Source organism: Notothenia rossii, assembly GCF_949606895.1.
Source record: "Notothenia rossii genome assembly, chromosome: 11".
Taxonomy (NCBI): Eukaryota; Metazoa; Chordata; class Actinopteri; order Perciformes; family Nototheniidae; genus Notothenia; species Notothenia rossii.
Genome location: NC_136910.1, coordinates 25,159,645 through 25,173,188, shown reverse-complemented (window position 1 = coordinate 25,173,188; position 13,544 = coordinate 25,159,645). Strand labels below are relative to the sequence as shown.

Sequence of the window (13,544 nt, the reverse complement as noted above, 5' to 3'; positions counted from 1 at the left end):
ACAGATCTAAGAAGAGGTTCAGGTCTTTATCTCCACTGGTCTCTATAGAGATCGTATGAGCAGACGTCATTCAGTGGACGTTTATGATCCGTAGGGTGCGGACATACAGTCACAAAGCTGCTGTCTCACCAGTCACGGTCACTTACTCTAAGGTTAGCTTACACAAACACTGCCAAGCCTCTGAGCACAGAGCACCAATCAATGGGCCGTTTCTCACATACTACACAAAGAAGGGCAGGTCGAAATATATCACTTATTTCCTCGAAACACAGTTTATCACCTGCTCTAAGTGCTGAATAACTTTTGAATGTTGTCCAATGACAAAATGAATTAAATGACTAACATATAACACAAATGTTGCCTATGAAACGATGGTGTTGCTATATTTAATGAAACGTCATAAAGTGTGTTTATACTCAGCGGATAAAAGTATTCAAAAGTATCATTCTGTCTTCAGGATTGAAAATGCAGTATAAAACTGTGTGGTATCAGTCGGATTTCAAACCATGTCCAGTGTTTGAAATCACTGTAAACATACCAATAACTTCACAGACATTCTTACTCTACACAGAAACAGTTGGGTGTTTTTTGTTTGTTTCCCGCTGCAGGCAGAACAAACCCAAAGCAGGATATTTACTGATGATGATACTGATGAACGTTGCAATGGAAACTGATCAGAGCGATAATGGTTTCACTATGACTCTCTTCCTTCCAAACAGATAAGAATTTCTGTTTCTCTCCTGATATATATCTTTTTCACTCATATGGAAAAATAAATGATGCTGCTCATCACCCTGAGTCAACAAACAGCTCAGATCAACAACAGATATTTACATGTGTGTTTGTGTGCGTGTGAGGAGAGGACGGAGAACCTAGCAGGGACATAATGACAGCAAACCAGGACTCAGCATATACTTTGAAATGTTTCTTAGAGACTCGACTCCTGCTTGGCCCTTTAAAGAGCCTGTGACACGAACCCAACAACTGTTGTGCAATGAAATAGTGGGCTACTAGTAATCTCGAACCGTCAGTTTAAAAAAGAAAAAGCGATACCATTCCGATAAATATCAATAATTTCGAACGTCGCGGGAAAATTCCTTCGACTCATTTTGAGGTTTTGGGGGAAGCCGGAAGTGACGTCAATGCGGGAACGCTTCACTGTGCGGCGAGAGAGCCAAACACGGACAAAGTGTGTTGTCATGCGTAGAAATGGTGAATTACTGAGTTTAGGCACGTTAATAACGTTTTAATGAAGTTGACTACAGTATATTCATATTTGTCAGTGCTTTCATGTCAATTCGGCGAACATAAACATAAATGCTCGTGGTGAAGATGATGATTAAATTAGGATTACAAATCGGTAGTGAGAGCTGCTGAATTTCCTCCCGTAGGATGTGATATAAAAACAAATCGATTATTTTTGTAGTTGTAAACTCAAGTGGATGAAACTACATTTATTAGTGCTTTCATGTCAATTCGGCGAACATATGATACATTAAATGATCGTGAGGATGATGATTTAAAAATCTTTTGTTTGAGCCGGTCTCCATTTCCTGATGAAAAAACAAACCTTAGCTTTTTGTAGTTGCAGTCAGTGGTGTAGTGGGCGTTGGACGCGGGGGTACGCCGTACCCCCACTTATTTGAAGCATGATTTCTTTTTTTAATAGTCTAATACATCTAAAATCATTGCCAGTGTAATCAGTTGCAGTTGTGTGTTTGTTGTAATAATGACGAAAACATAATAGGCAGATTTCACAGTAATTATAATAAAAACGTAGCTCAAGCATTTATGCAACTTGATTTGAAGCGTGTGTGTGTGAGGGGCAGAACTGTGTGTGTAGGGTGACCAGGTGTCCCACACTGTGCGGGACTGCACACACAGCATTTTTATTATTTGTCCCGCGTCCCACACATTGAGACTATGTCCCGCATTTGAGTGATAGTCGCGCAGAAAGGCCGGATCGGTTCGCTGACAGCCGGCACCGCCCTTTATTATTATATTGTCTAAACGGCATCATGTAAATTGCGCTGACAGGCGACACAGAGGTCCCCAAGCCCCCCCCCCCGTTGACAGTTCACGAGCGCGTCCATAGTGTCTCCCGTCCACCCAGTAAAAACATCCTCACTACACCACTGGTTGTAGTAGTACACCAACATGGATTAAACGTGTGTTTTTTTTTACCACAATGTTGGGGAAATTAATGAATAAAATGCACGGATTATTATTATTATTCCCACTTCCGATCGGGACACTAGGTCCACCGTTTCCCCGCAGCGAGGCTCCCCCCGTTGACAGTTTACGTGGGCTGGGCTTGGTGCAGTAGCGGACTGACCATCGGGACGAATCCCGATGGGCCGGTACCGAAGTGGGCCGGTCGGATAAGTCACTAGCACATCCCCCACTCCCCCCGTTGACAATTTACTAGTGGTACCGAAGTGGGCCGGTCGAGAGTCCCGGGCTGATTTTTAGTCCCAATCCACCACTGGCTACATGACCGTATGATCGCCCATATTGACGCACCTAATTCCTAAACTTCTAACAGATACAACATAAACCGATCCTTCAGCCTCATATGAGCTCTCAGACACGTTCAAAATTAAACTGTCATCGCTGTCTGAGCTTGCATCGTGCGTTTACATGCAGATGCTGGGATCCTGAACGGTGCAGCTGGAGCGCTGTGCCCGCAATGACGTCACATATAATTTGGCGGGACTTGAAGAATCCCCGAGAAGATCTAGAAAATTGTCAACATTGAAGGGCAGATTAATGGTTATCAAAGTACAAATATCCAAAATCAGTTCAGTAACGGTTTTCAAGGGGACAACATTTACTCAAATTGATGGGTTTAGATGATGGGGGAAACTTGTGTCACAGGCTCTTTAAGCTCAGCATTTCTTGGCTCTTCTAAGTTGCCTTTATAGAAACTGCAGCGCCAATTGATCTGGGCATACTTCATACGCTGAGAAAACTGAACTGTTAACTTGAATTCAATGTATTATGTCAACAAATGTCACGTAACTGTATTAGGTTTGTTAAAAGCAATAATAGTATGCACATGACATTTTTGCACATCTGCACAGCCCTCCACTTTCAAATATCATTCACTGTAGTTTGCAATGTATTGTCATATTTTCATTGTCTTAAGTGTTTTAGCTTTTAAGGTTCTTTGTATATTTAAATGTAGTGGTTTTTTTGACCTACTTTTGCAACTTATTTTCTTGTGTTATTATGTTGGCACCACCCGTTACCAAAGCACATTCCTTGTATGTGTAAATGTACCTGGCAATAAACCTGATTCTGTTGAACCTGATCTTTTGTTTTATTAAACGTAATACTATTACAGTTATGTGAAATCTGTTGACATATTACATTTAACTAAAGTCAACGTTTCAGTTTTTTCAGAGCAGAAACCCCTCTTGAAATGTTTACAGTAATCCTGCTGTAAACCTAACTAAAAACCTAGCCCCCCTGGTGGGGTTATTGAGGCTCAACGTGCGCTCACCCTCATGCCGAGCACCAGGAAGCCGATCTCCTCCATCAGCGGGTACTTCCTGATCTGCTGCTCCCGTTTCTCCTGCGAGGCGAACGGGTCGTAGCTCCTCTGGCCCAGCTTCACGTCCATGATGCACGGCTTCACAAAGCGCCGCGTCACGTCCTCCAGCTTCAGGTACAGGTCTGAGGCGGGGGGGGGGGGGGGGGGGGTGATGTTATTACAAGTTAAGCATTAATATGCAAAGTCATACTGAACAGAGAATGCATCATCAACTTGTACTGAGCTGCTGAGTCCATTTGTTGGTTAAGAAAAAAACTGTTCACACAGAACTTCCTTTCCCATGGTTTCTTTAAAATGTTGACAGCTCATGTTCTGATATTTATAAAGACGTATAAAGAATGAGCCCAAGGTATACTTTGCAGATGTTGATATGGTTGTGTAGAAGAGTAGTGATGGGAAGTTATCGATAGTGTTTTTATAGGAGACTGATGTTGGCTTTTTATTTAAAAAACATATGACTCATGTGAATGGTAAGAAAGAAGCTTTTCCCTGAACATGGACTGCATGTTAACAGGTTTCTCCACATCTCCATCTCTGAGTCTCACCGTTGGGGCTGTCAGGAGAGGACCAGGTGCCGTAGTACTTGGGCAGATGGCTCTGGAGCTCCAGAAGGCATGGATCACAGCAGTCCTCTGCATACACCTAGCGCGCACACACACACACACACACACACACACACACACACACACACACACACACACACACACACACACACACACACACACACACACACACACACACACACACACACACACACACACACACACACACACACACACACACACACACACACACACACACACACACACACACACACACACACACACACACACACACACACACACACACACACACACACACACACACACACACACACAGCCACCTTTACTATACAGTACATACAGATGGATAGAAAACTATATATCTGTCACCGTCATTTCTGTTCTGAAAAAATTGGTGCCAGTCAGTTTGTCTGGAAAGATGTTAAAGTCCTGGACATTGGAGGAGAAATTCTGGTCGAATATTATCTACACTGAACAAAAATATAAATGCAACACTTTTGTTTTTGCTCCCATTTTTCATGAGATGAACTGAAAGATCTAAAACATTTTCTATATCCACAAAATAACCATTTCTCTCAGATATATTGTTCACAAATCTGAACAAATCTGTGATAGTGAGCACTTCTCCTTTGCCGAGATAATCCATCCCACCTCACAGGTGTGGCATATCAAGATGCTGATTAGACAGCATGATCATTGCACAGGTGTGCCTTAGGCTGGCCACAATAAAAGGCCACTCTGAAACGTGCAGTTTTGCTTTATTGGGGGGTCTGGGGGGGTCCGAAAACCCTAGGGTTAAACCCTAACCCTAACATGTCACCCATTGAGCATGTTTGGGATGATCTGGATCGGCGTATACGACAGCGTGTTCCAGTTCCTGCCAATATCCAGCAACTTCGCACAGCCATTGAAGAGGAGTGGACCAACATCCCACAGGCCACAATCTACAACCTGATCAACTCTATGCGAAGGAGATGTGTTGCACTGCGTGAGGCAAATGGTGGTCATACCAGATACTGACTGGTTTAACCCTCGGGTTTTCGGACCCCCCCAGACCCCCCCAATAAAGCACAAATGCACGTTTCAGAGTGGTCTTTTATTGTAGCCAGCACACCTGTGCAATAATCATGCTGTCTAATCAGCATCTTGATATGCCACACCTGTGAGGTGGGATGGATTATCTCGGCAAAGGAGAAGTGCTCACTATCACAGATTTTTTCAGATTTGTGAACAATATGAGAGAAATGCTTATTTTGTGTATATAGAAAATGTTTTAGATCTTTGAGTTCATCTCATGAAAAATGGGAGCAAAAACAAAAGTGTTGCATTTATATTTTTGTTCAGTGTATGTACAATTGAATTTAGAAACAATTGATAGGAAGGCTATTTACAATGACGCCGTAACCCAGTTTGAAGCCTTCATTTTGTTTTTAATATAAAATATACTGAATAAAAACCCCTTTGTAAACAAACAAAACAAACCATGTAGGGCTGTCTGGCTGATCATATTTGAATTAGGGTTGCTTTTGCAGAATCCTCTCTCTGCCGGCACTAGAGACGAGCTGACAGCAAGTCTGGCACTTCTGAGGACTTCACAGGCCGTTGAGAAATCCAAGTTTCCATAACGCTGTCATCACAGTGATGGTATCTTGTTGCATGCTTGTGGCGTCAGTGAAAGGATCTCATGCTGACTCATCTATACAGCAGGCTTTTTATGATTTTTAACTAGACACTATATTAATACATGTCAGATTCCAACAGATGTTCCCGGTCAGAGTCTGGTAAATACAATGGAACACTGGCTGCAACTAACCATTCTCTTCATTATGCTTTACTCTGGTTGCTTTTTGGTTCCCCAGTGTTAGTTCAGCCTATTAACAGATATTCTGAAAGGAATCTGGGAAATAGGAAAATAAGAAAATTCTGGAAAATATTTTTTAATTTTAAGTCCACGGTGCCCTTTTTCTGACAGACATTAAACATGGATACACTTCAGTTCATGGGATCACTGAACTAATGACAGAGGGGTGTTTGGTCAGGAAGCACAATCTGAATTTGTAAGATGAAAATGGGGAAAATTCTGCGAACATTTCTCAGCAGCTTGTCCTGTTATAGTTACTTCACCTAGAGTCGTGAGTCGGGTGGTTTGAGATGTTGGGATTAGTGGGGCTGGTTGGGTGAAGGCGGACGTGATAACATGACTCACTCAGTTTGTTTGAGAGTTGCTGAGGCTGACAGAGATGCTAAGCTCTAAATCAAATACTGAGCAGCACACACACCTGTCACAGAGAATGACATAGTCCGCTATGGGATGTCTGATATCTTTACTGAGCATTAAGACTGTACAATTCTCCAGCAGCCACTGCGTATGGAAAGTGATGTAAAACATGTATTTAAGTGGCTATAATTCAAACTGTATTGCAGCTGTATGTAAAGGCTGAAAGCTCTTCTTACAAATTGAATTGAAAATACAAAACAATTTGATTTGAATACATATTCAATTAAAGCTGAAAGAGATCTAACAAACATGTAGATGCAGACACCTGTTTTTTGTGTATTTCCTTTTGGTATTTGTGCATGTAGTTTTATGGATCTATTTACATGCATGCTGTAAATTGGCTTTTCGCTTTAAACATTAATCATGGTGCATCTGGTCTTTGTGCTTAATGCGTGTTTTGCAAAATAATATTGTCTATATAAAATAATAATTAAAAAATAAATTTCATGACGGCTTTTTAGAGAAGTGGGTTAACAATGTCAAAGAATGATATTACGCAATACAAAAAGTGATGATGAATACATTGCAATATCAACCTGTTCTGAACTGCTTAGTCATCAAACAAACCTTTAACCTTAGATGGTTCAAAATCTATTCATTTTGCAGACTACATTGATTTTCACCCGTTCTTTCTAACACGATGACAGCTCATGCTCTAAAGAAATAATGAAGCTACATGTGAGCCTTAAGTATATTTTGCAGGTGATGATATTGTTTAGCATGTGACTGTGTGAGAGTAGTATTGAATGCATCAGTGTTACCATGCTGTAAAACTGCATCTCTCTGGGCCCTCTGGGTGGGGGCTGGAGCTGCTTCAGGACCGTCCCATCTGGGTGCTGCAAAATCCCTGCAACAAATACAAAGACCCCACTGATAATTAAAACAAAGTTGATCGTTCACTACATAGATCATAGATACATAGATCTTGTAAAAATACTGTTGATTGCTGGCAAGAAAGCCATAACTAAGAAATGGTACAAGGTGGAGCCTCCTACTGTGGAGCAGTGGATGGAGATCGTGGAGGAGATTCATATAATGGAAAAAATGACATATCGACTGAGATTACAAGAAACACAATATGAAGAGAAATGGGAGAAATGGTCAATGTTTAAGATACTAAAAAGCGACAAGGAATACGGACTGATTGAATAAGAAGAACTGTTCTGACAAATGAGAATGTGACTCCCGACTGCATTTTTATTTTGTATTATCTCTGTATTTGTATCTTTAGCTGTATCGCATTGTTTATTTTGGTTGCTATGTACGTGCACAGCTGTTGTTGTAATGCTTTTATGTAATAAAAACTAAAGTGAAAAAAAAAAAAAACTAAGTTGATCAACTTAAAGTACAGTCAAATAATAAGTAACAGTTAATGAAATGAGGAGTTAGTCATCCGTTCTCAGCAGACTGTATCATTGGTAATGTGGTCAGCACTTTATTCAGAACAGGAGTGGTTGTAAAGAGTAAACATTAACAGTTCACTGGGTTCTCACTGTGTGTGAGGTTAATGTTACACAGTGAATCATACAACCTGCTGTCATCTATCAAACACAACATGGACAGCAGCACTAAAGTCAAGAGAGAAAGAAGGAGCACTATGTAGACACAGTTTGAGTAGAATCCGTCAATATGGGGGTGATTGTATTTATTAGGAAATGTCTAACTGAGAGGAACATTTCAAAGAAGTAGAGAGAGCAGCATAAGGGACTTATCTCTAAAAGAGATAAGCCAATGACATTTTGTATGGATGAGCTTTCAAAGAGAACCTCTCATGCCATCATTACCCTTTAGTTTACACTACCTGCTGACACACATAATGAAGTCAAGACTCTAAATAGCAATTGAGACTTTAAACGGATTTGTACAATGTTAACCCATGTAGTTAATCAACTGCCAAGTCGGGTCCTTTTCTCATACACTTCTATACAATCAAACCTATTTTAGCTACAAGTGAAGTCGCTCCCTGCTGGCCATTAGAAATAATTAGGGTTTAAGGAATCCATGTTTAGACTCCTAGGTTGCAGCTTGATTAGGATGGAAGTGTCATGAGCTTGCTTTCTTCCTCTGTTCATATGTAGGAGAGCTGCAGAGAAATCCTAAAATGTTTAGAGTTACCACCAGGCAAATAAATGTTGGCTGATTTGGTGGGGTTGTATTCATTCATCACAACCAGGGATGCCAGTTGACTGACAGATACATGAATATTATGGTTTATCAGACAACACATTGCACTGAGGTCTACAGCTGTGAGGAGTTCTCAGGTGATGAGCAAGGTTCAAGTAATCTGCCAGGTCAGGCCTGATTAACAGTCCAACATCAGGATGCAGCTTTTCAACAGCAAGGACTTGGGTCAGTCACACTTTCAAAAGAATACATCAAAATGTAATTCACACAAACAACTAAAGCAATTCACACTTCCACATCATTCAGTATGAAGTAACAGTATATATAGCTCTAATATAGGGATGTAAGACACGGAGATTCTATAGGGCCTACTAGAATAGTTGCAAAGAGTCAAATTACTAACTGAATAAGTAGTGTTTTAACTGTACATTAAGCAAGGAGGGAATCTGACAGTCCAGATTAATACTGCGAATAAGACCAAAGTGTAAACATAACTCATAATGTGTTTGTACAGGCCACACCACAAGCTATTATAAGATCCAGCCATTACTTGAACACTGCAATATAACTGTTTCTTATATGAGAATGAGGATAAGTTTAAAAAGGTGTTGTGTTGTATTCAATTAATAACTGCAGTAATCAGTAATGAACAGATGGCCTGAGTAAAACTGCATTAGAACTGATTCATGTTTTTCTTTGAAATAGTCAGTCAAGCAACCAAGGCATTTAGGCTGCAAAAACAAGTGCTTTTCCTTTGTGGACAAACTGTGTGAGTTTCATAAACGTATGCTAGCCCATTTTTTGCAATAATCCAAAATCATATTAGATATTTTGTCGAGATGACCAGTATGATGCTAACTTCCAGGTTGAACCCACACAAAGATGTCCTTCCTGCAGCATTATAGTGGATCTTATTATTGCCCAGTGACTTTGCCACCCAGGTTGGTCAGAGAACACAATAATGGTTGTAATGTCTGCAGCCTTATTATGAAAGCACTCATATTGGTTCACCTTATTTTGCCATTCTTGTGAGATATTTTAAAGTGTAAAACAGAACTGAGTGGCAACAATTCAGTAGTTTGTAGCTTTGAGATTTAAAGTCCTGCCCCGCCTTCACCATTAAGAATTAGCATGCAGCAGCGGACAGGTGAACACTGAGTAACACAGCGGCAGCCGGACTTTCACCTTTGCCTTTCTGTGTTGCATCAGATCCTGTAACTACATTATGATCCACACACACACACATCAGATTTGCATGTAAAAAGGCACGTTTCCTGACACAACCCTTTTTATATATAGCTTGTTAAACACTGCTTGCCCCTGCTTTCATTGGAACTAATGAAACCTGCCTCAGTCTATGAGAATCTCCACTTTTCTGCACTTTATGGCAAATAACTGCCCGTCACTTGCACATATTTAAACACAGACCTACAAACTGAAGGCCTGAGGAAACAGGCTGATTCTCAGTCAGTATCGGTTCAAGCTGAACAGGATCCACTGCTTGATTGGTTACAGAGACTGCAAAACAATGTACTCTCTCTATCCTGGCTGTTAGTTTCAACATGCTATAATATGCGGCCTGTGTTAATGATTGTTCGCTACCAAGCCCAAGGAGGGACTCAGATAAGATCATTACTGTTAGAAAGGCATTCTCTACTCCTGTTTGCGGGTGGATCATGCAGATGAGACATGAGACATTCCGGAGAAATCAACACAGCTATAATCTACAGAAAAACACTCACGCATCATTGCACACATTTAGATTGCATTGATCAGATTACATATTAAGATAGCTTATACATTTGATGTTTCATTTACTGCGTGCAAACATGTTCCATGGCAGTTTATTGCTTCATTTCATCAAAAACTGCTTTAGCTGTCACTTTTACTTTCGGTAGGAAATCAACTAGGAAATAAATAAAATGCAATATTACACACTTTGGGCTGAAATTATTTTATATATAGCCTGTCATTATTTTTCATTATTATATATTCAATCAATCATTATTTTTGTTAAGTTCAAAAGGGAGAATACAGTGAGAAATCCCCACATGAGAGGCATGTCTTAACATATCTTGTTCTGCCTGAAAAACAGCCCAAAACATATACGTATATGTATGTAAAATGAAAAAGAATGTATTCATGTGCTACCATGTGGGAGAGGGCAAGTGTTTGGCATGACAGAGAAATAGTCAATGCACTAATTAAATAAATATAACATTTAAAAAAGTGAATATTCACAGTGAGAAGCTGGAACCAGAGAACGAATTATAACTACACTTTAAAAGTAAGGCTTTTTTTCAATCATTTTAGCTCCAGAAGTAGTGTTAGTGATATTATGGCCTTTTAGTTCTGTCCCACTCGGTGTTCACACACCGAATCATTTCAAACTAACCCAGAGCAAAGATACATTAAACAAACATGGATCATGATTTGCTAGTAGCATTATTAGACTGAAACTGGAGTTAAAACACCATATTAATAACATACAGGTCAAAACAGGAAAGATTTGCTGGAAAGCCCATTAACTTAACACAGTGAACATAGATGAACCAAAAGGAAATTAAATGTTTGTCATTCCAAAGAAAACTGTGACGCAAGGCTACATCAAAGGGCTCAAGTTAAACAGGTACAATTCAGCCGGATCAACTTGTGGACAGACAGGTTGGTCCTGCTGAGGGCAGGCTACAGGACACTCCTGAGGACGATTAACACACACCATTACCATGTGTGTTCCAGGAAGTTTATATATACAGTCTTTGGTTGCCATTCATGGAGGTAACCGACTGATCAGCTATGACTCACATATCTGAAAGGCACATTTACTTCCAGTATCATGCTCAACCAATTCAGCTCTGCACCTCGCCTGATAACACATAATGGGTCCTTTAATAGTGTCAGATGTCCTGCGTAGCCTATAGGAGTGTGAGACAGTAAAGGTGACTACAAAGGCACAAAGTATCTGTTTGATCATATGTAGTGCAGAGCTTTTAGAGCTTTTACAAGTTGGTCCTGCTCTGTCCATAAGTTGATCTGGCTGAATAGCACCTGTTTAACCCTTTGATGTAGCCTTGCGTCATTTTTATATTTGTTCCTGTTTTACAACTGAATTCCTCACATTGTGTTTATGTATGCACCACTGTACACCAAAAGCAAAATCCTTGTAAGTGTAAAACTACTTGGCGATAAACCTGATTCTGATACAATTTGCATGCTGCCCCCTTAAATGACATCTCCTAATTCACTCTTGCAGACAGCAATTTTATAGAATTAGTAGAGTTAGGCCTTTTGTGAATTTCTTCTCTTTCATTGTTTAGGTTAACTGATCTTCCCACACAGGTTTTCCAATAACACACTGTGGGGGGTGCAGTCTGAGGAAAGTTGTAGATAAAAAAAAGTTGGTGGGTTGTTTGTGGGCTAAATGTTCCCCCCAATCTGAAAACAATATATTGTCCAATTCACAAGGGTGACAAGCAACAGTTGGCAGCCAGGTGTAAACAAATTGATCTATTATTTTAATGACAGAAGCTTTAATCATAGGAAAGGTCTTGTCCATGTTACTTACCCACTGTATCCACTCCATACTTGTGACCCGCCACCTGATGTGACAGCGGGACGCAGCCGTTCAGGTGAGCCTGGCCTTGTAGCCCCGTTGGCCGTTGACCGGACTTCTCTTTCCCGGGGTGCCCGGCTGAGAGCCGCGGGGTCAGGTTGACCCCAACAGCGCCTGAGCTGGGGGTCAGTTCCAGTCTTCCAAGGGCTAGAGAGGACTCCATCATCATTTGACGCTGGGTTGTTGACATTTGCAAAAAAATGTTTTAAAAAATGGGGGAAACAGTCTTTGTCTAAGAAAAAAATAAAATAAAAAATCAACCTGGTGACTGAATTGATTCACATAATGTTATTATGTAAGCACACAATACAGCCTAGAACACAAATTGTTAGGGCGTGAGTTTGAGAAGCCCTCATGGAAATGGTCCGGTCCAGGCGAAACCAGCACAGCAGCTTCGGTCGTGTCTGCCGTGTTCGACCACCGACAACAGGCACAGTCACGGGCGGCAACAGTGTCGTTCCCCCCGCTGTGTCCGGTTGCGAAACAGGGCTCCCGAACCAGCGTGAATTGAGTGATTTTCATATCTTAAACAGAAGCATAAATACACCCTGGCCACATCCCACTTCCTACTAGTGTCAAATAGTGTGAAGGCAAGGCCGACTTCCGTTTGCAACTTCCAAAATAAAGCGAATGGAGATATATATCGAATCTGCAGTGTACCACGGTATTAATACATCGGAGATGTATGTTGCTATTGGAGCCGCCTGTCGTTGTGTCCAAGTGTTTAGACTCTGTCCAATCTCAAACGATGTTGATCAAAAGCAAACCAAATATATTTGGCACATTTATTGTGAAGGCAAGGTCCACCCACTTCCGGTCTCAACTTGATCACGTTCTGCTAACCTGACGCAACTTCACTTCCTCGGTCCAGAGAAGTAAATACTGTTGTCTCTCAGTAATGGTGATATTACGACACACTTATCAGTGATATCCAGTTCCAGTCATCAAATAGAGAAGCAGGTGGGGCGAATGGAGACAATAAAGTGTCGAAATTGCATAAAGGGCCATTCATCAGTCCTTGTGTTTGCTAAGTCATCGATACTGTCCATTAGGCTGCTAAGCGAGCCCTTCCTCGCGTCACAATTCGGCACAACAGAGGGACCTGACACTTGTTGTACAACCGTCCTCTAGACGAAAGGCAACCCGTTCAAGATGATCACAAAAAATATGCATTATCGTCCTTAAATCCATCATATTGTATGGGATTGTATCTCAGTTATAGATATCCAGGTGAGAGTAGGCGGCTACCTCTCCTTACCGAACAGCGCCCAAAGCCTCCCACACGTTTGCGACAGTTTCCAATAGTGCCGCAAATCATTCCTTCACATCAACTGACCGTTCGGCCCAATCCCAAACCAAGCCCTACACACTACCCTTCCGTGACGGAGTGAACTCCGTGGAGTGACACCA

The 13,544-nt window shown here is 41.1% G+C and overlaps 1 protein-coding gene across 1 annotated transcript in view; it reads right to left on the bottom strand.

Annotated features, from left to right (window-relative positions):
• ipmkb (inositol polyphosphate multikinase b) overlaps nucleotides 1-13,436 on the bottom strand; it is a 30,495-nt gene extending 17,059 nt beyond the window's left edge. The window contains exons 1-4 of the mRNA XM_079658580.1: nucleotides 12,087-13,436; nucleotides 7,159-7,244; nucleotides 4,102-4,198; nucleotides 3,506-3,678 (exon numbers count right to left, since the gene is read on the bottom strand). Coding sequence (XP_079514706.1) covers nucleotides 3,506-3,678; nucleotides 4,102-4,198; nucleotides 7,159-7,244; nucleotides 12,087-12,324 — 594 coding nt within the window. The 5' untranslated portion in view covers nucleotides 12,325-13,436. The remainder of the gene's footprint in view (nucleotides 1-3,505; nucleotides 3,679-4,101; nucleotides 4,199-7,158; nucleotides 7,245-12,086) is intronic.
• Nucleotides 13,437-13,544: the final 108 nt, after the last annotated feature.